The sequence below is a fragment of the Schistocerca cancellata genome, chromosome 2 (assembly GCF_023864275.1).
Source record: "Schistocerca cancellata isolate TAMUIC-IGC-003103 chromosome 2, iqSchCanc2.1, whole genome shotgun sequence".
Classification (NCBI taxonomy): Eukaryota; Metazoa; Arthropoda; class Insecta; order Orthoptera; family Acrididae; genus Schistocerca; species Schistocerca cancellata.
Window position 1 is genome coordinate 123,853,026 of NC_064627.1, and position 23,659 is coordinate 123,876,684.

At 40.6% G+C, this 23,659-nt stretch overlaps 1 protein-coding gene across 1 annotated transcript in view; it reads right to left on the reverse strand.

The window, feature by feature from the left end:
- Positions 1–21,575: 21,575 nt before the first annotated feature.
- Positions 21,576–23,659, reverse strand: part of LOC126161380 (uncharacterized) — a 31,452-nt gene continuing 29,368 nt past the window's right edge. Inside the window, exon 2 of the mRNA XM_049917158.1 lies at positions 21,576–23,004. Coding sequence (XP_049773115.1) covers positions 22,078–23,004 — 927 coding nt within the window. The 3' untranslated portion in view covers positions 21,576–22,077. The remainder of the gene's footprint in view (positions 23,005–23,659) is intronic.

Genomic DNA, 23,659 nt, shown 5'->3' on the forward strand with positions numbered 1-23,659 from the left:
ATGTCTTTAGATTAGTTACGTTTAAGTAGTTCTAAGTCTAGGGGACTGATGACCTCAGATGTTAAGTCCCATAGTGCTTAGAGCCATTTTTTTGAAGACTTCGAGGAACGTGGCGTGGAGTCAGCAGCTTTGAAACCTGCATGTTTTTCGGATATGTGAACTATACGTTTGTTGTTTGGACTCTTGGAGATGAGGATTTGAACGACTTTTTACAACACCTGAATTCCATCCACCCAAATATTCGTTTCACGATGAGGATAGAAGAGGATGGCTATCTTCCGCCCCTGATGTGTTGGTCAATAGAAATGTTGATGTTACGTTGGTACATCTGTTTATCGGAAGCTACTCACACTGAGTTGTGTCTACAGGCTGATAGTTGTCACCATCCGGCTCATCGTGATGGGGGACTCCATACATTGGTTCACAGGACGCCGTGTACCGGTTGAGTGATTATAATGCCGATCTGACATCAATTTCTATGGTCTTTCTGCATTACGCAGGGAGCATCTGAGCATCTCCAACAACACTGGACGTATTTTGCGAAAATGTAGTGTGAAATGTGTTTACCGAACTCCATCTAAGTTTAGGGTCCTTTTAAGTTGGTTTGCGTGAGGCGGGTGTCTATCATATTACTTGCAGCTGTGGCATGTCACATATTGGTCAGACTGTCACGAACGTCAAGAACCGGTGTACTAAGCGTAAGCGTCACTCATGCTTACAATAGCCGAGCAAATCGGCTCTTACAGAACATTGTCTTGGTAGCGGTCATCCTATGGAATATAACAACACTGAGATTCTAGCATGCTCTTTCAGCTGTTGGGATAGTATTATTAAGGAAGCAGTTGAGGTTAAAATAGCAATTAAATAGAGATGGAGGTATTTTCTTAAATTATGCCTGGAATCCTGCTGTGTCCGTTGTCGAAAAACAGAGGGAAAGAGTTAATACTAACTAACCTGTTGATTAGTAATTTTCACTATCGAGGACTTCTGGCGACGGTCATCTTTGGTTGTGTGGTGGCGCTAGAGTTGTCAGTGTGTGTGTGTGTGTGTGTGTGTGTGTGTGTGTGTGTGTGTGCGTGCGTGCGTACGTGTGTGTGTGTGTGTGTGTTATCGTTCCAGAATTGCTTTGCAAATCGAGGTTCCAAATTCGCTTGCACAGCGTTTACTTGCGGTTGTTTTGCCTCAAAAACGACAGGGTAGCCATCTGTTGAAATATTGGCAGTTGTCGACGGTGTCACCCGGCTGGATTCCCGCAAGGTATTTGCACTAAAAGGGAAGTAGTATTGGAGTAAGACACGGTTACAGCCCATCCCCGATGTTATTCATTCTGTATAATGAGCAAACAAGAAAAAAATACAATAAGAAATTTGGGGAGAACTTGATATTCAGCAAGAAGAAATCATACATTTAAGAGGACTTTTACATGAATAACTCTCAAAAATTCATTTTTTAATTTTTGTCTTAAAATTTTTTTGTAGTTTTATGAACGAGGAAAAGTTTACTTCCAGGAAAATGGACCCAGAAAGTATCAAAGTTAGAGGAATTTAAAAGTGGCTGCACACACCACGACATCCATATGGCACATAGTCAGTTCTATTAAAAATAAAGTTTTGCTCACATTTTTTTTAGTCCCTTAAACTGGCTAACCTGCGAAAGCTTTACAGTTGCATATCTTTTGTTCATACAGAGAGTTTAGTCATTGTTTACTCTTGTTTTGGCACGAATATTTTGCCTACAGCGAAGTAATTGTGTGCGACAGTTTCTTATTCCTTTTGAAAGCAATAGGAAGAATTAAGAAGTGCTTCGCGGTCTAAATATGCATAGAACTCTAATAGCCACTGACCGTAACAGACTCTTAGAAGCAGAAAAATCAGTGTTGGAAGCCACCAAAGAAACAATAATAAGAAGGAGAAGCGTGAAAAAGAAAAGGGAAGAAGAACAATACAGGAAACAAGATGAACATGGACCTGGGATGCATTAGTGCCACGCAAGTTTAATAGAAAAAGCAAGTTTTAACTCAACTTGAATTTCCCGAAAGATGAATTATTTCATGTTCTGCTACACTTTGGCTAAAAACAACCTAAGATAGAGATTGAAATTTCGCGTACTGTCTTAAAAGATGCTTAACTAAAAGGTAAACTACTCTTGTGACTTTTCTTTGAAACTAAAATGGTTTTGAAGAAAAACCTTGAATTTATTTTCCAAAATTTTTGATAATCATACTTAAAAATTTTATGTACTACAATTTATGACAGCACCATTTTTTCAGTAGTCTGCTTTAAAGATAATAGTCTAAAGAACTTACAGGAAAAAATAAACCTTTTACTTTGTTTGTATTTTGAGTAATGTGTACCTGTGATGCACATAAATAGTTGTCCGCCCCCGGTAGCTGAATGGACAGCGCGACAGAATGTCAATCCTAAGGACCTGGGTTCTATTCCCGGCTGGGTCTGAGATTTTCTCCGCTCAGGGACTGGGTGTTATGTTGTCTAATCATCATCATTTCATCCCCAACGACGCCCAAGACGCCGAATTGGCGTCAAATCGAAAGACTTGCACCCGACGAACAGTCTATCCGACGGGAGGCCCTAGTCACACGTCATTTACATAAATAGTTAGCATGTTTTATTTCACTTGCAACAAAAAAATAGAATTACAAAAAAATATGAGAGCTAAAGCTGTTGTTCATACATAAAGATGTTCCCAAAAGATATCTTAAACGATGGTAAGCATTATATGGGCTAACAAATGTTATTCTTTGAGTTTCACTGTTTACAAAATTGACAGTTTCTTCAAGGTGTCCCCTGCTATTCACGGACTAGTCCAGTTAGGTCTGACAACGACACTGAAATTCTGTCAGAAATAGGGCGACTTTGAAGGTCTGTTGAGCTCAATGGAAATAAGTTATACGTGAACATCAATAAAAGTAAACAATGGTAATAAAATTAATGGAATTAAATCAGGAGATGCTGAGGTAATTTGATTAGGAAATGAGACACTAAAGCTAGTCGATGAGCTATATCGTTTGGGAAACAAAATAACTTACGATGGCCGAAGTAGAGAAGATATAAGGCTGATTGGTAATAGCAAGAGAAATTAGTTAGCATGGAATGTAAATTTCATTGTTAGGGAATCTTCTCTAAAGACCCTTCGTTGGAGTATAGCCTTGTATAGAAGTGAAATGTGAACGCTTAAAAGTTTGACGAATAGAGAAAAAATGTTCAGTGTGAATTCCTAAGGGACCAAACTGTTGAGGTCATCGGTCCCTAGACTTACACACTACTTAAACTAACTTATGCTCAGAACAACGCACACACATCCGTGCCCGACGGAGGACTCGAACCTCCGGCGGAAGGGGTTCAAAAATGGCTCTGAGCACTATGGGACTTAACTTCTGAGGTCATCAGTCCCCTAGAACTTAGGACTACTTAAACCTAACTAACCTAAGGACATCAAACACATCCATGCCCGAGGCAGGATTCAAACCTGCGACCGTAGCGGTTGCGCGGTTCCAGATTGTAGCACCTAGAACCACTCGGCCATATCGGAAGGGGCCGCGCTCGAATAGAGAATAGATGTTTTTCTAGATGTTAGATGTTAAATGATTTAGACACGATATCTGTATGATGCCAAAAGTGGCAATTGACTCTAAATAACGAAAATTTCTTGATAAGGCCCAACCTGATATGAAGGGGAGGCAAAATGATTTTTGTGGTGTCACCGCCAGACACCACACTTGCTAGGTGGTAGCCTTTAAATCGGCCGCGGTCCCTTAGTATACACCGGACCCGCGTGTCGCCACTATCAGTGATTACAGACCGAGCGCCGCCACACGGCAGGTCTAGTTTAGAGAGACTCTCTAGCACTGGCCTCAGTTGTACAGCCGACTTTGCTAGCGATGGTTCACTGTCTACATACGCTCTCATTTGCAGAGAAGACAGTTTAGCATAGCCTTCAGCTACGTCATTTGCTACGACGTAGCAAGGCGCCATATTCTTCAAGAATGTATTCTGAACTGACAATATTGTGAATCATGTACCGTCAAGAGTGACGCTCATCATTAATGGATTAAAGTTAAGTGTCAAACTAATTATGTCCGCTTTCTGAATTCTCATTCCTTGTCATGTTCCAGACCTCACGTCAGTATAGTTCTTCCCTCCCTCTTCAGCCAACACAACAATTTTATCGGGCTCAATCAGTGGGGTACTGTTCACATTTACATTTCCCGGAAAATATGACTTCCTTATAGGCCATTCCTTGACTGTATGGTTGTACTTGGTGTCACGGCTGTCCCAAAGGCACAAAAAGCAGCAGTATTTCGTGAATCCAGCCTGGAAACCTGTAAGGAGTGCAACAACATTTAAATCACAGCGAAGCTGCCATTCATGATCCTTATATTTGATTGCCTCTAGCAGCAAAGCCATGGTTTCATAAGTTTCTTTCATGTCTATTGTGTAAGCGAAAGGTACCGATGGAAATGCATTCCCATTATGCAGTAGTACTGCTTTCAAGCTGGTTTTACTGGAGTCAATAAATAGTCGCTGCTCCTGTGGATTATGTTGTACACATAGCTACATCATCAGACCATTGACATCTCTACATATACATACTGAATTCTGCATATAGAAATATTGAGCGAAGGAAGCACCTCTTGATCTGAAACAGGAAATTTTTGTCCCTGGAGGTAGAAGGTTCCGTTGTTACAGTCTAGACCCCAAGAGTTCAGCTTGCTATTTCGAAAGTTTTAGATCGCGAACCAAATCGTTCAATTCCTTTTGATTAAAGAGCTGAGGCGAAGTGTCATGATATTGAGGACAGCACTCTTCTATATGTTCAATACTTTCTGATTCACTTGACATGGTGTTTGGTTCCGTGGATTTCAAGTTACAGACGGGAACAGGCAACCCCTCATCATGGAGCACAGGCACATGCACTGAAGATACATTTGGATACTTTATTTTATGTCTAGTTTTGCTTGAATGTCCCGAAATATTTGTAAGACCGAAGTAACAGCCAGAATAATGGTCATTAGGCTCACGCCACACCATCGGAACAGCGAATGGCATGCCTCGGCGTTTTCCTTTCAACCACTCGGTTGAGGTTGTAGTACAGGTTATGCAATAAATACGAGGTGCAAAGTTTTTATCCTGATCACCAACAGGACAATCAAAACAAAATTTATATGCCTTCTTAACCAAATCAGTGATTGCTTTTCTTTGGGCTTTTGGAGCGAATTTCCCACGTACATAACAAAAATTTTCAGGATGGTTTAGACAGCAACAAGATTTACTAGTTGCCATTTTTCTTAGTGTAAGTTTTAAACACAAAATTTTTGCACTATCTTTCACAGGAAACTCTCACTGAGGATCTCCTTCATACTACTGGATTACCACATCAACCATTTACTGACGATCTGTAGATCTTCTAGCTCTCCTCTGCAAATAAAAAGCAAAGAATTAAACAACAAAGCAGAAGAACAGCAAAAAGCGAAATACTGGATACGAAAAATAAAACCCTTCAAAAACTCAAAAAGATTACGTGCTAGAACATTTTGAAAGGTATATTTGTATTCTACACACCAAAATACATTCTAGTTTATGTATGACATCCCAGATGCAAAATGCCTGTTGACTAGTGCTATCAACCGCAACGTCAGAGTTGCCTCTCTCGTGGCCGTAGCTTTTCTAAACCGAAACTTATCGTCACCTAGCAAATCCTAAATTTTCTTTTCCATTGTTCTGTACATTATTCTTGTCAGCACCTTGGATACATGATCTGTTAAGCTGATCGTGCAATAACTCTCGCACTTGTCAGCTCTTGCAGTCTTCGAAATTGTGTGGATGATATTTTTCCGAAAGTCAGATGGCATGTCGCCACACCCATACATTCTACGCATCAACATGAATAGTCGTTTTGTTGCCAATTACCTTCAATGATTTTAGAAATTCTGATGGAATATTATCAATATCTTCTGCCTATTTGAGCTTAAATCCTCCAAAGCTCTCTTAAATTCTGATTTTGATCTGGATCCCCTATCTCTTCTAAATCGACTTCTGTTTCTTCTTCTATCACATGAGACAAATCTTCCCCTTCATAGAAGCCTTCAGTGTACCTTTCCACCTATCCTCTTTCTCCTCTGTATTTAACAGTGGACTTGCCGTTGTACTCAACGCTACCACCATTGATTTTAATTTCAAAAGGTTATTTTGACTTTCCTGTTTGCTAAGTCAGTCCTTCCGACAGTCATTTGTTTTTCGATTTCTTCACATTTTTCATGCAGCCATTTGGCCTTAGCTTCCCTGCACTTCCTATTTACACTACTGGCCATTAAAATTGCTACACCACGAAGATGACGTGATACAGACGCAAAATTTAACCGACAGGAAGAAGATGCTGTGATATGCAAATGATTAGCTTTTCAGAGCATTCACACAAGGCTGGCGCCGGTTGTGACACCTACAACGTGCTGACATGAGGAAAGTTTCCAACCTATTTCTCATACACAAACAGAAGTTAATCGACGTTGCCTGGTGAATCGTTATTGTGATGCCTCGTGTAAGGAGGAGGAATGCGTACCATCACGTTTCCGACTTTGAAAAAGATCAGATTGTAGCCTATCGCGAATGCGGTTTATCGTATCGCGACACCGCTGCTCGCATTGGTCGAGACCCAATGACTGTTAGCAGAATATGGAATCAATGGGTTCAGGAGCGTAATACGGAACGCCGTGCTGGATCCCAACGGCCTCGTATCACTAGTAGTCGAGATGACAGGCATCTTATCCGCATGGCTGTAACGGATCGTGCAGCCACGTCTCGATCCCTGAGTCAACAGATGGGGACGTTTAGAAGACAACAACCATATGCACGAACAGTTCGACGACTTTTGCAGCAGCATGGACTATTATCTCGGAGACCATGACTGCAGTTACCCTTGACGCTGCATCTTAGACAGGAGCGCCTGCGATGGTGTACTCAACGACGAACCTCTGTGCACGAATGACAAAACGTCATTTTTTCGGATGAATCCAGGTTCTGTTTACAGCACCATGATGGTCGCATCCGTGTTTGGCGACATCGCGGTGAACGCACATTGGAAGCGTGTATTCGTCATCGCCATACTGGCGTATCACCCGGCGTGATGGCATGGGGTCACCTCTTGTTGGCACTGACGGCACTTTGAACAGTGGACGTTACATTTCAGATGTGTTACGACCCGTGGCTGTGTCCTTCATTCGATCCCTGCGAAACCCTACATTTCAGCAGGATAATGCACGACCGCATGTTGCAGGTCCTGTAAGAGCCTTTCTGGATACAGAAAATGTTCGACTGCTGCCCTGGCCAGCACAAACTCCAGATCTCACCAATTGAAAACGTCTGACCAATGGCGGCCGAGCAACTGGCTCGTCACAATACGCCAATCACTACTTTTGCCCAGGCGTATCAAGGCCGTTATTACGGCCAGGGGTGGTTGTTCTGGGTACTGATTTCTCAGGATCTATGCACCTAAATAGCGTGAAAATGTAATCACATGTCAGTTCTAGTATAATATATTTGTCCAATGAATACCCGTTTATCATCTGCATTTCTTCTTGGTGTAGCAATTTTAATGGCCAGTAGTGTATTTCATTCCTCAGCGACTTGTATTTCTGAATTCCTGAATTTCCCTAAACTTTCTTCTTTCATTGATCAATTGAAGTATTTCTTCTGCTACCCACGGTTTCTTCGCAATTATCTTCCTCGTACCTGTGTTTTTCTTTCCAGCTTTTGTGATTTCCCTTTTCAGAGATGTCTATTCCTCTTCAGCTGTAATGCATACTGAGTCATTCCTTATTCCTTTCAGTATCCTCATATACTTTCTCTCTCTCTTCGTCTTCAGCTTGCAACGTCGGTATGTCTACCTGACCTATCGTTGTCGGTGTTGGATTGCTGTCAATTCTGATAAGAACAAACGTATCACTGAACTATTCACAGTAACACACTCTCTGTCCGACATTCCTATTCATAATGAATTCTATTCCCATTATACCATTTTCTGCTGCTGTTGATATTACTCTGTACTCGTTTGACTGAGACTTCATCTTCTTTTCATTTCACTTCACTGGTCCCCACAGTTTCTAGATTGAGCCTTTGGATTTCCCTCTTCAGATTTTGTAGCTTGCTCACCACGTTCGTGTTTCTGATATTCCACACCTCGACTCGTAGAACGTTATAGTTTTGTTGGTTATTCAATCTTTTTCTGGTGGTCACCTCCCCTTTGGCAGTCCGCTCCGGAATCTTCAGCAATAGAAAGATCATCATGACACTTTTCCAATTACAGGCCACATGTCCTGTGGATACACGTTACGTGTATTTAATGCAGTGATTTCCATTGCCTTCTGCATCCTCATGCCGTTGGTCATCGCTGATTCTTCCGCCTTTAGGGTCAGTTTCCCACCCCAAGGACAAGAGAGTGTTCTGAGTCTCTGTCCGCTCCTCCCCCCTCTTTGACAAGGCCGTCAGCAGAATGAGGGCCAATGCTAACCAGCTGAAATCGGGACTCATCTGACTAGGCCACTGTTTGCCGGACTCTAGGGTCCGATCAATATGGTGTCGAGCCCAGAAGAGATGCTGCAGGCGGTGTCGTGCTGTTAGCAAAGACACTCTTGTCGGTCGTTTGCTGTCATAGCCCATTAACGCCAAATTTCGCCGTACTGTCCAATGTCCCACATTGATTTCTGCGCTTATTTCACGCAGTGTCTCTTGTCCGTTAGCACTGACAACTCCACGTAAACGCCGTTGTTCTCGGTTGTTAAGTGAAGGCTGTCTGCCACTGTGTTGTCTGTGGTGAGAGCTAATGCCTGAGATCTGGTATTCTCGGATCATTCTTGACGCTGTGGATTTCTGAATACTGAATTCGCTAACGATTTTCGAAATACAATGTCCCACGCATCGAGCTAAACTACCATTCGGCGTTCAAAGTCTGTAAAGTCCCATCGTGCGGCCATAGTCATGTCGGATACCTTTACAAATGACAGCTCCACCAACACACTGCCCTTTTAGACTTTATGTATGCGATACTGTCGCCATCTGTATATATGAATATCGCTATCTCATGGCTTTTGTCATCTCAGTGTATTATGTATATCAGACGAGATCAGCTCAGCATGAGCTTCTGGCTTCAGCCAAACACACGTGGAATCGTTTTTCAATATTTTGACAACAGATGTTCGAAAACATAATTTTCAACCTCACTAAATTTGGAACCTGGACGGAACGGGCGTTAGTTCAGTGCAGAGGCCACACAGAATTGTTGCTAACACTAAAGCTTAGAAATAATGGATCCGGTAGAAAGAATGTAAGAAGTGGGCTCACGAATTGTGCGCCTGATTGCCAAATGACGTTTATACGTGTGAAAATTCTGAGAGTGCGGTCGAAAGTGATACAGCATTCTTTTTTTAAATCTCTAGTTAATATTTTAATGCCTAAATTGGTCTTCAATATGCATTAGTGCTTTATCAATGTCATCGATCTTCCTATTTGTGGCGTTTGACGGGCGTATCGAGTATTTATTGTCCTGTTTGGACACAACCGCCTTTGCAACCGTCTCTGGCGGCCGGTGATCGCTGGGGGTCGCGCCAACGGCGACGAGACTTTTTTTTTTTTTTAAATTTGTGGTAAGTTCCTATAGGACCAAACTGCTGAGGTCATCGGTCCCTAGGCTTACACATTGCTTAATCTAATTTAAACTAACTTACGATAAAGACAACACACACACATTCACGCCTGAGGTAGGACTCGAACCCTCGACGGGAGGAGGGGGGGGGGGGGAGCCGCGCGAACCGTGGCAAGGCGCCTGAGACCACGCGGTCACCCCGCGTGGCGCGAGGAGAAAGATTCGAAGGTCCTGCACGAGCAGCGTGGAGAAACGATTATTACTGGTTGGAGGAGTGAGCTGGGTGTGTGATGAGCAGCTGTTGCTGGGCTGCTGTGATAAACATGGCTGATGAAGGCTGGACGGCGGCAGCCGATGTTTGTATGTACGGAGCTGAAGCACATGTAGTTCTGTTAGTATTTAGAGGACCTGTGGCACGACTCTCTACTCACTACCGCATTTGAGGAATGCAAGGCTTACGAGAAACTCACTTTTGGAAATACGCAGTCGTCAAACCCTTAGGATTCGCTCGCCCTCTTGTTTGCTGCCAGTGTCACGCTAATAAGGATTGCCTTTTGTAAGTGCGTCTGCCATTGTAACTGTTATTGTGTCTTGTGATTTATATTGCTTGTGTGTGTGTGTGTGTGTTGTGTGTTGTCAGATATTCTGAGACACATAATTTATGTGCAAATATCATTGTTTGGTGTGGTGTTGAGATATTTTGCGACTGTTTACTTAATTTTACCTGAAAGCGCACCAGTCAGTGATCAGTACAACATTCATGTACCTGTCCTTTGCACGATGTCTCTTAATATTCACACTCAACTGCAGCACTTTAAATTCGCCCAGAGCTGTGTCTGCTATCAGTATTTCATTGCTAAAAACAGGACCGTAAGAACTTTCCCTCACCGATTGTAATCTCCCCACGGAAATTTACCCTCTACCACGCAATAATTAATAATGGTCAACCAAATCATCCACATCTATTCACTTTTGGAAAGTATCTGATCGGATTTCTAGTAATATATGCGCCGACAGCTCGTCGACGCCAAGGTATTTTTCTAGTAAGATTATTCTTTGGAATAACAGAGATACATAGATGTATTCTCCATGGTTATTATAGAGGGAGAAGGAGTACAGCTTCGGGAGTATCTGTTGGAAGATTGTCGGGTTGCTAAAAGAGACATATTTGCTCTTCTTCTCGCTAAAGTGAGCTATTAAAGTTTGTGCCACTAGCGGGTTATTGGCGGATAGAGAAAAACGGTAAACGAAAATTAAGTAAGACTTGGAATCAACAGAAAACGGAACATGTAATGGAGATGGATTGAATATACTATTTTCCTCAGAAATAAGGTTTGTGACCCTTTTATTCTAGAGTGAATGACGAATGAGTTCTCTGTCTGAATCATTGATGATTGCCTTGGCCCTGTAATTAGTGGGGAAGTTTCAGCTGTGACGAAGAGAGCCTGCAGTCACCTAGTTTTGATAAAATCGTCCAAAAAGGCTTCGTCCACATCTGAAATTCTAAATCTGTCGTAAAAATGAACGAATTGTTCAAACGATCGATTTTTCCCAACTGAATGCAGCGCTTAACAATAATAACAAATGTAAAGATCTTTTCCAGCAAACCAGCCGCTGAATATTAAGACGAAGGGCTCCACCAGAGATTCTATTGGGCTGATTCCACGTAAATGAAATAATATATTTAAAACTGTACACAGATAAAGGACAGAGAGAGAGAGAGAGAGAGAGAGAGAGAGAGAGAGCGAATGAAATTCGAGAAAATACTCAGAATCCTCCATTAGCATAATTGTTTGCCTGTCTTATCACGGATCAGCCTCAAGATAAAACAGGAGGCCCTAACTGTATTGTACCGATTTGTGTGTGAGATTGAAGGGGTAATAAAGGCGACAGATACACCTCTGTACAGACAAAACATTACACCAAGTTAGCGGCAAGCTGAATTCACATACTTTCATCAATTACAGTAGAATTCATTATACGATCTGATTCATATCGTCAGGCCGTGTAGGGCACGACTATGACTTCAGCACGTGTAAACAGCAAGACGCCACTCTCAACCGCTTTCGAGAAAATCGAGTTAGAACATTCTACGCGTGCATTACATACTTCGTATGGTTGTTAGTAATCAAGTATTCTGCAGGTAGCGAGGTCTGTGGTTCCAATCTCGCTTCAGTTACTCCTTTTTTACTTTATTCCCACGCAATTCTAACAACAGATAAGCGTGGTACGCGGTGAAATCGTGTGATGTCCGAGCACCACCGATGAATGTAACCCAAGTGTGTTTTGTAAGAGACACATTGAAAAAACTATGGACATGCAGAGATTGGGCGTTCGTTACAAATACGGTATGTCGCAATAATTATTGTTTCCCGTGTTTCTATCATACTGATTCGTACAGTGCTCCATAGGTTACGCATTATACTCACCATACATGTAGATAAAAATAATATAAATAAAACGACTACTGATTAGTTTGAAAGTTGATGTGTATCCCTTTTTTTCCAAACCCATTACGAAAATGTTGCCCTTCTCTCAGGATAAAGATTATGAAAATAATAAAATTATTTAAAAACAGTCTTCATCGCAGCCGATGTTAACTTCTGACCGGTTTCGGCCTTTCAATTGCGGGCCATCGTCAGAGGTTACACTGTAATAACAAAAAAGTAAACGCTCTATATTTCATAGAGAAGCCACTGATGTAAAAGTATACTCTAAAATGACGCATTATTACCCATATGAGTGACGGCGGTGGCGTCTGACGCAGTTTGGAGACCTCAGTCACTGCAACTGATGATGATGTCTAAGCAGCCACGAGTTCTACAGGGTAGAGAGAGGGCGCTCCAGAGTCTAAGGCATCGCCGTCAGCCAATGAGGAACGACGTACATATCATTTCGAGTCTTCATTATTGAATGTTTATTTATGTAACTAATCAAGAAACGAGTTTATATACGTTAAAATTTAGTGTAATTCGTTAAATGATGTCCACAAGCCGTCTGGAGGAAGTGATTAGCACTATGAGATGGTTAATTCTATAGCGACTGCTATTTGTTCGTAGTAAAACCAAATGTATGGCGTATTAATACGAAAATCATACATATTGACTTATTTGTGTTAGTAGTAAGTTATTCAAAGTCTTAAAACATTAGAAAAAACTAAAATCATCGTTGTTTAGGTGTGCCATCTCTCCATCTCTTGGTGCCTGTAATAACGTATTAGGACGTCATTTCCATGGAGATATCCAGGTTGATATGTCTGTCAGTTGTCAAAGACTTGACATTTGTATAACAATGGAGGTCGATATCGCTCACGAAAGGTAAAACTGGCGTTGTTCACAGGGGTGGCGCCAGTTTAGCCACATTATGTTACTGTGGATAATCTGAAATACACTCCTGGAAATGGAAAAAAGAACACATTGACACCGGTGTGTCAGACCCACCATACTTGCTCCGGACACTGCGAGAGGGCTGTACAAGCAATGATCACACGCACGGCACAGCGGACACATCAGGAACCGCGGTGTTGGCCGTCGAATGGCGCTAGCTGCGCAGCATTTGTGCACCGCCGCCGTCAGTGTCAGCCAGTTTGCCGTGGGATACGGAGCTCCATCGCAGTCTTTAACACTGGTAGCATGCCGCGACAGCGTGGACGTGAACCGTATGTGCAGTTGACGGACTTTGAGCGAGGGCGTATAGTGGGCATGCGGGAGGCCGGGTGGACGTACCGCCGAATTGCTCAACACGTGGGGCGTGAGGTCTCCACAGTACATCGATGTTGTCGCCAGTGGTCGGCGGAAGGTGCACGTGCCCGTCGACCTGGGACCGGACCGCAGCGACGCACGGATGCACGCCAAGACCGTAGGATCCTACGCAGTGCCGTAGGGGGCCGCACCGCCGCTTCCCAGCAAATTAGGGACACTGTTGCTCCTGGGGTATCGGCGAGGACCATTCGCAACCGTCTCCATGAAGCTGGGCTACGGTCCCGCACACCGTTAGGCCGTCTTCCGCTCACGCCCCAACATCGTGCAGCCCGCCTCCAGTGGTGTCGCGACAGGCGTGAATGGAGGGACGAATGGAGACGTGTCGTCTTCAGCGATGAGAGTCGCTTCTGCCTTGGTGCCAATGATGGTCGTATGCGTGTTTGGCGCCGTGCAGGTGAGCGCCACAATCAGGACTGCATACGACCGAGGCACACAGGGCCAACACCCGGCATCATGGTGTAGGGAGCGATCTCCTACACTGGCCGTACACCACTGGTGATGGTCGAGGGACACTGAATAGTGCACGGTACATCCAAACCGTCATCGAACCCATCGTTCTACCATTCCTAGACCGGCAAGGGAACTTGCTGTTCCAACAGGACAATGCACGTCCGCATGTATCCCGTGCCACCCAACGTGCTCTAGAAGGTGTAAGTCAACTACCCTGGCCAGCAAGATCTCCGGATCTGCCCCCCATTGAGCATGTTTGGGACTGGATGAAGCGTCGTCTCACGCGGTCTGCACGTCCAGCACGAACGCTGGTCCAACTGACGCGCCAGGTGGAAATGGCATGGCAAGCCGTTCCACAGGACTACATCCAGCATCTCTACGATCGTCTCCATGGGAGAATAGCAGCCTGCATTGCTGCGAAAGGTTGATATACACTGTACTAGTGCCGACATTGTGCATGCTCTGTTGCCTGTGTCTATGTGCCTGTGGTTCTGTCAGTGTGATCATGTGATGTATCTGACCCCAGGAATGTGTCAATAAAGTTTCCCCTTCCTGGGACAATGAATTCACGGTGTTCTTATTTCAATTTCCAGGAGTGTACATCACTGTTCACAAGAGGACACGATTTGTTGCAAATAATTTAGAACCATTTGGAGCTTAGATTAAAAATACATCTTAAGAAGAGCAGTAAAACGTAGAAATTATGTTAAAATCGTAGACATGTCATTTGTAACATCATTGATGTTACTGGTACTGTAAATTATTATTTCTACGACTGATGACGTTTTATGTCAGGGGAGAGTCACAACTATTAGAATAATGAGGTACATTTATATGAATTGTTGTCTATTTAATGCTAAAAATCATATAATTTGCTCTAACAGAGAAGCTTAAAGATCAAATAGAACCATAGATAGTTGTAGGAGCAAGTATCCTCTATTTCAAAAGGGGTCATAAAATAATTCAAAAAACGCTTTTACATGAAAATCTAACGGTTCGTTTAACAGAGCTAGTGGGCTTTTCCTATAGTAAACAAAAATTTCTAATTCTCTCAGCATATTTAAAAGTAAAACTTTGGGACTTGTGTGCATAACCTGAAGATTATTCATGGTGTCGCCTTCAGAATGTTTGCTGCTAGTAAGGTGTGATTTGTCCCTTGATGTACTTGAGATGTGTTCTCTTAAGCGAGTTTTCAAATTACAGCCAGTGTGGCTAATATATGTTTTGTCACAATAATTGGAAGTTAACTTATACACACCTGGTCCACAGTATTGTTTATCAGGTTTGCCAATAATGTGTTTCAGTTTATTGAAAAGCATGTTGAAAATGCAGTGGTTAAACTAGAATTTCTAAAAAGTCTGTTTATTCCTTGTATATGCTGTTCTCATATATATCATTTTAGAATATGTATGTTTTGTAGAGGCCTCTGATTGTTTTGACCGTACCTTTTGGAAAAGATCATCAACTGTTCTATAATTATAGTTGTTAGCAGATACAATTTGCTTTAAAACTTCGAGTTCTTTCTGTATTTGATCTGTGGATAAAGGAAGTTTGATCATTCTCTTCAACATGATTAAGTAGAAAGCTCTCTTATATTTCATTGGGTGACAATAATTAGTGTTGATAATGACATAAGCCATGGTTGGTTTCCTAAAAATGCTAAAAAAGTGTTTTCCATTCCTATTAGAAATAGACAGATCTAAAAAATTAATGGTTCCTTGTTTTTCATGTTCTATTGTGAACATCAAATTTGGATGAAAATTATTCAGAGATCTTCTCCAGAGCCACTATGTAACAATAATGCACCATCTACATAACGTTTATACTAAATGACTTTATTATGTATTTATGGGCTGCCTTCAAAAATTTTTGTTTCAATATGATTGACAAAAATATCGGCAATTGTATTCGCTAGAGAATTGCCCATAGCTAAGCCTTCCCTCTGAGTGTAAAATTTACCACTAAATGCGAAACTATTAAAATTTGAAGTGATTTTCAGCAGTGTTGTTAATTCAGCAATTTCTTCACAATTAATCAACTCATGTTTCACGAAGTTTCTGATAATTTAGATGATCTCTGCTACTGGAATATTAGTATACATTTTTTTAATATCTAGTGAGGCAAGCCTGTTCCGGTGGAATATCTACATCAAAGATGTTAGTTGCTAACCGTTTTTTACGTTATAATTCTCCTCAAATATATAAAAATCTTTTAAAATCTTATTAGTTTCTTGTTAAGCAACGATGAAGGATAATTAATGTTATTCACAATGGGGCATATTGGTAAAACAAGCATATGTACTTTAATTTGTGCTCTAAGCCTAGGTAGATGTGGATTCATAACTTTCAGTTGTACTTTATATTTTGGTGAAAATTTACTATTATTCTCATAAACGTAATTTTCTGATGGTGGTTTGAAATTTATTCATTGGATCTTTTGCTACTTCAACTATTTCATTATCACTGAAGAATTGAACTGTTTTAGAAATGTACTCCTCTTCTTTGATAATGACAAAAGTATTACCTTTGCCTGCTTTGGTGACAATTGAGTGGTGCGATGCTAGCTTGTTATTAATCTCATTTATTAATGATATCTCCCAATTACCTTTATTGTTCATTTTTTACCTTTCATTTTCTGTTATTTCCTTAGCTTTAATAGGCAGCTTATATGTGTCATGTTTATTTAATTTACCACTAAACGTGCGAATGGCTGCAATTCAGCAACCCTATAAATTTGAAGAGTTTGAAAAAATCAGCCAACCATCTGCAAATCAAAGTATTATTTAGCCCTTGATCTAGGTTTCGATATTCATAATAATATCTTCTTCAGAAGGAGTGGGCCTTGTTATATCACATGGTGGTAAATTACATTAGCTGAAGCCGAGCCGCTCTTGTCATACATAAAATTGATATGAAAACCAGAAACCTCACATGCCATGGCTTCAAACAGCATGCAGATTACACTCAGCGTAAATCAGAATAAATGCACAAATGCATTCGCTCACTGGTGAAGGCTCTTGTCAACATAAAATTATAACAGGAGTCGAAACAATAAAACATTTACGTAACATAAATATTCACGATGCCAGAGACAAATGCCAACTGTTCGAACTATTAAAAGAAAAGAAAAAATTCCTTGAGGTCTATGTTTATGTGCTGCTCCATGACTGTGCTGTCAATGTCTTTATTCGTTGCTTTTGTACAACTTCTGTGTTTTTTTCAGTAAATGTGTTTGTTTTTCGTATCCAGGGTGTAATTATAAAGTTAATAAAATGTTTTCTTGCCTTTAAAATAATATTTTTCATCAGGTTATGGGCCCAGTCGTCAGGTCCTGCCGCTAGCAGTCATGTTTCTTCACAGACATAAGGCTAGAAGATTTGCATTGGTCATCTTTAGATGAATTCGGATCATTAAATTCTTCCTGAGGGACATCAAATTCAAGAAAAAATTGACACTCTCGATTCTAGAGAAAGTCAAGAATCGAGTGAATCTGATGAAAATAAAGAATTAACAGAATTTCTAAAAACTGAAGCTGCTGAATCTTCTAATGAAGAGAAACAGAAGAATAAAAGACAACGAAGAAATCCAACCTGGATGGAAAGTGGTGAATTTTGTAAGGCAACAAAAGTTGATGCACTTGAATACAAAGGTCCAAACTGTTTTTCAGAAATATTGCAGTCAAACGAGAAGGAAGAATGGATGCAAGCTATCAGTGAAGAACGTCAGTCACTGAAGAAAAACAATACCTGGGTGCTGGTTGACCGTCCGAAGAATGCCAAAGTATTGCAAAACCGCTGGGTTCTACGGCGAAAGGTCGCAGTCAATGCAGATATTCGCTTTAAAGCCAGATTGGTTGCAAAAGGCTGTATTCAGAAAGCAGTAATTGATTATAACGACGCCTTTATTCCTGTGGCACGTTATGACACCATACGAACTCCGCTGGCTGTAGCTGCTTCAAAGAAAATGCTGCTAGAACAATTCGATGTAAAGACAATTTTTTTGAATGGAATACTTGAAGGTGAAGTATATATGGAACAACCAGAAGGTTTCGAAGATGGTACAGGTCGAGTGTGTTTCTTAAAAAAGAGTCTTTATGGGTTGAAGCAAGCACCACGTTGCTGGAACAAACGTTTTGTTGAGTTCATGAAGAAGGCTGGTTTTTTAATCAGTGATGCAGATCCGTGCCTATTTTATCGTAGACAAAATGAAAATAGCCTTTATGTGGCAATCTACGTTGATGATGGCCTGATTGTCGGCAGTAACAAGAAAGAAATTGCTGTTTTTATGGATGTTTTACAACATGAATTCGAAATAACAACTGGCAGTCTTGACAATTTTCTTGGCATAAAAATAAAGCAATATGAAGATGGAGCAATAATGATAAGTCAAGAGAAACACACAGAAGAAATTTCGAATGGCAGAATGCAATACAGTCTCAACTCCCATTGGACGTGAGGACAATAATCAAAACGAAGACGTTTCGTCATCTGTACCCTACTGTGAAGCAATTGGTTGTCTCATGTACCTTTCAACTGTAACTCGAGCTATGGAGAAACCAACCACTGAAGACTGGAATAGAGTAAAGCGCATTTTCCGGTGTTTGAAAGGGACCTTAAATTTTGGAATTGTATATAATAAAAAAGAAGAGTTAAAGATTTACGCTGATGCAGATTTCGCAGGTGATAACCGGACAAGGCGCTCAACAACCGCAATTCTTGCAAAGTACTCAGGTGGTACAGTGTCATGGACAAGTCAAGTGCAGAAAGTAGTGGCCACATCCACAACCGACGCGGAATTAATTGCAGCTAGTGAAGGAGCGAAAGAGTTAGTTTGGTTACGTCGTCTGCTATCAGAATTAGTGGAAATGTCGGGGCAGCCTCCAGTTCTTTACATTAACAATGCTAGTGCATTGAAGTTAGCAAAAAGTCCAGAATATCATCGAAGTTCTAAACATACAGAAGTCCGACATTTCTATGTTCGTGAAAGATACCTGAATGGTGAGATTTTCTTGGAACACATTGATGGACACAACCAGTTGGCAGATATTTTGACGAAACCCCTTGAACGAGTTCGATTTAATTTTCTATGTTCAGAAATTGGCATGCGAGAGACAAAGCAGTAATTTCATGATTTTTTTCTTTTGGAGGAAGTGTTCAAAGAAAAGAAAAAAAATTCCTTGAGGTCTATGTTTATATGCTGCTGCATGACTCTGCTGTCAATGTTTTTATTCTTTGCTTTTGTGTAACTTCTGTGTTTTTTTCAGTAAATGTGTTTTTTCGTATCCAGTGTGTAATTACAAAGTTAATAAAACGTTTTCTTGCCTTTAAAATAATATTTTTCATGACGAACGTGCAGGCTCAAGCGATTAAGAGAAACTGGGATGCAGAGGGCGCTAAATACATGTGCACAAGAACTTTACTTTGCTTGTGTTAAGTAACAACATCTTACATTTTTAAAAAAAATGAAAATTTCTTCTATAAGGCTACTAACAATGCAGTAAAATTACAGGTATACATGATGTATAAAATATCTAATACATTTGCTGCCAGAGTAATACTATACGTAAATTCATGCTCACTCATATTTTTATAAATATCGAAACCTGGGTGAAGGGTTAAGAAACCTCTTGTTTGCAACTGGTTAACTGATTTTTTTTTCAACCTCTTCTGACTCTGTTCTGTTCTTTGTATTTTACTGAATTACTGTAAATTGCTGTGCACTCCAGTTTCGGTACTGAGGCAGACTTGTAAATCAACGAGGGTCCGTTGAGATTAGGCGACGGTTGGCCGTTGCCTTGGTTTCAATCTGTGTACCTCCCGCCCCAGTTGTAAACTTACGCCTTAATCAAGATCTATTATCTGTTCTTTGATTGCAACACTGAAGCAATTGATATTAAGGCCCTATTTCCAAGCCTCCAGTGTAGAGTGGTCGTTATTGTAAAATTCGGATAGACTGCTTTTGTTGTACAGCTATTCCTAGTGGACTTGGAGTCGCGTGTTTCATAGCCAGTCTTGGCTGTTACAAATTTTTTACACCATCCTGTTGGGGCGCGGTCGGTGTTACGATTTTCCGCATCTGGTACGGATGTAAATAGTTTCAGCAAAAGAATACTTGCTTCCTCGAAGGATGCTGCACCTCATTTTCAGCTAGTGTGTAATTTCCGATTGTGTTAATTACAGGTGTTGTGTTTTATAGGTCTTGGGGTGGCATACGTCACGTCTAAGCGATATAACATCTTTGGATTCTGTTACGTAAAGTTGTTATCCTAAAAGGGTAAAACGTCACGGTGGGCTGTATTATATCTTTTATTCAGTCTAAGTAAAGTCTTATTTTTCTCAAACGCGACATGCGTCACGTTTTTCTTAATCGCACTGCTGTTGGAGTAAATGCCTGTTTTATTTGAGCTGATACACATCGCATCTGAATTTTAGAATAATCATGTGTGCTAGTCTTTGACGGAATTGAAATTTTTGTAATGTTTCCGCGGGATAGTGTGGTTAATATTCGGTAAGATTTTTATTGTTTAACGAAGATTGTTTATACTGTGTCGTTTCTATTTATGGGCCAGTACCTTAGCACTTCCCTCATCCGCTACCCCGTACTGTGCCACTGTTCTTAATACAACTCTTTTTGAATAAATAATATTTTTCCCGTCTAAATAACCCGTGACGACTAGTCCCCATGACTGTGGCAGCCAACCCCAAGTCAGGGCATGTTGTCACACAAATTTACTCCGTCAGATCCTTTTATCTGAAAAGGCATACGCTGCTATAGCTTCAATATTGTGGAAAAATATAACCGAGATACACTAATAATAGAAAGGGAAATTGTAACCACTACCTCCTCAAAAATTAAAAATGAGCTGTGACTACCTGCACTGGTTTCCTCTACTTTGGCCAGTATTTCATGGTCTGAAAATTTTACTTTATTCAAGGGAAATTGTCTTACAACACAAGCATTTAGTTGTTGATTTTCCAAATCAGGAAAATTAATTATGAAAATCTTTATTGTAAGTATAGTTCCAAAAATTTGTTCATCTGTTTGATTGCGCTTGAGGTTATGATACTGTGTTCGATAGAAATGTGGAAATACAACTGTCGTCTAGCCATTCTGAATAGACATTCAGAATCTATACATAAATAACCAATACAAGAACTGAAGTAAATTTACCACTCGAAAAATAGCTTGGAATACACTAGCCATTAGACAATTATCTGCAGTTACTGCATGCAATCAATACATTAACAACTCCCAATAAATTACCGATTCATTCTGTAATTGTGTCTGGCCACAAGAAAGGCCTCTAAAACTAGTACTGCCAAATCCAGGTTAACACGATGAACCTGTGAAGATACGGAATAAGGCCAGGAAAAATGAGTAATACTATAATTGTACCAAATTCTTGATTATTGTGTGATTGTTTTTAATTTCAGTATTCAGTTCAACTTGTATCAACACAAAAAACTTTCTGAGTTCAATAACACGGATAATTACACTTGCAATGACATAGATTCTTCTACTAGAAAAAGGAGTAAAACAATTTCTGAATTAAAGTGGACTCCAAGGAATATATAAAAGAAAAGAAAAATACATCTTTCTTCGAATGTAATTTGAATCTGATGTGTTTTCATTACTACTTAAAGAATAAGGAATTATTACACTTGTATTGGGAAGTGCAAAAAATAGCTTAGTAATGAAGCATACCACAATCTTCTTTCTGTCAACAGATTTTTATTTAGTATATACATTTATTAGAAACAAACAAAGATCGATTATCTACGTTTACTTAATGTACGATGTTACTTATAGCTCTGCGACAACTTTATTTACGACCATCTGTTGTGTTGAGATCATGCATAAACTAAAACATCTTTAAACAAAATATGCATATTTTACTAACTGAAATATTCAGAGGTACCAATCAATACTATGAAAAGCGGTTACTCATCGTATGCAAGATTCGTGAATCGCAAGCTTTTTGTTTTCATAGTTTATCACTCTTAAAGCTACACCAGTTAACTACTAACCTGGATTCATATGAAAACAAGAAATAAAAAAAATTGATGTTTTCAGCAATTGTACAATTATTTTTAGCGATAATTCAGGTACCACTGAAATGAAGTCATAAAAAATGAATGAGAAACTGTAATTTCAGGAAACAGCTGCATATATTCAAATATTGCCTTTAAATTCTATGAAAGCTTCTCACATAATCAATCTACGTAACAGCTTGTTCGTCCGAGAACCGCCTGAAAATTATCGGACAGTGCCTTCTCTACACTAGGTATAACTTTTCCTTTAAACGTGTCAGTTACTGAAATAACTGCTTTTGCGAATATCCAGCCATTCTTTCCGAATCCAGTCACTTGAATTTTAGGATTACTTAACTTCTTAAATCGGAGACCCGCCAATACTAGTTTGCACCGCGACCCAGTGAGGTCTGCAGTCAGTTTTACCTCGATAGCATTGTGGTCAATTCCACCGGTGACGCGTCCTTTTGGACCCACAGATTTGGCTTTATACTCGTCATAACCGAGCAGCATCTCTCTCAACTGAATCTCAGCATTTACCGCTAGAACGCTACCACGTTTCGAAACAGAGATCCCTTGTGTGCGATGTAGAGACGACAGAGATTTGAACCAGCCTTTCTGAGCAACGAATGATCCCTTAATGGTCGAATGGCCAACCCTTTTGTGGAATTTCTCGTGGATATCGGGTATCTTTATTTGGCTGAGTTTCTTTTTCACTATCTCTGCGTTCACCGTGTTGATTATAAAATCAAATAACGCGTCAGTGGGTGAATCTCCAGGAAGACTCATCACCTGTTTGTTGTTATACTGAACAATAAAGGGCCTAGACGCCTTAGCACCATTGTCGCTTCTCTTCACTTTTTTACTTGTTCCAAGTTCAGCGATGTTGTCAATAAAGTTTTTCTCCTTGTGCACATCTCCTGGTTTGTTTAGACTTCCATCTAACCATGTAGCTGATGATACTACAACTGGAGGGGAGTCATGGACGTTCGTCGATGTGATATCTTTCCGACCTCTGATGTCATATGCGGCCGTCACGGTGGAGAAACTGATGAGGGCAAAGAAGATAATGTGAAAGCTCCATGGCACGGTAGGGCATTTTGTTGACATCTGAAACAGAAAGATTTTAATTAGTTCAGGTTTTACAGTTTCAGAAATTTTCTGGTGGAATATTTCTCTTCGGTCCTTCATCAAATGAAACCTCAAACAGCCATCTTCTTTGAATCCTTTTCGGTAGCAGAAACCTGACTTTGGAATGACCTACATCACTGTATCAGAGAACTGAATCACATCGCCAGGTTCAAAAGACAGATATTGACGTACCTAATAAGGCAATAATAATGTGTGCTCTTGTTTTTGAACCCTTTATCAATTTCCGTCTAAGTACCCTTCTTCCCCGACAAACATGTCTCATTACTCACGTCGCTAACTAGGGGGAGCGTAAATGAGTGACGTCCAGACCGGATTCGCCGCTCTGCGATCAAACGCGCGACGCTGAGCAACGCAGAACGGCGCAGAATGAAGCAATGTTCGTGGGTGTGCACCAGTGTTCCAGTTTGCTCACGCGCGTCGATAATAAAACAGCTAGTCTGGTGCGAGTATGTCTCACCTAACGCTGCCACCTCAAATATCTCTGGAACAACAATAGATATTCAAAAACGGTTTTCACCAGCATGAACGTACGGCAGGGGCTTAGGAAATCAAATACTATGCGAAATTTAAAAATGTAAACAAATACTATTTTCAGCATAAACTTGTGTATTTT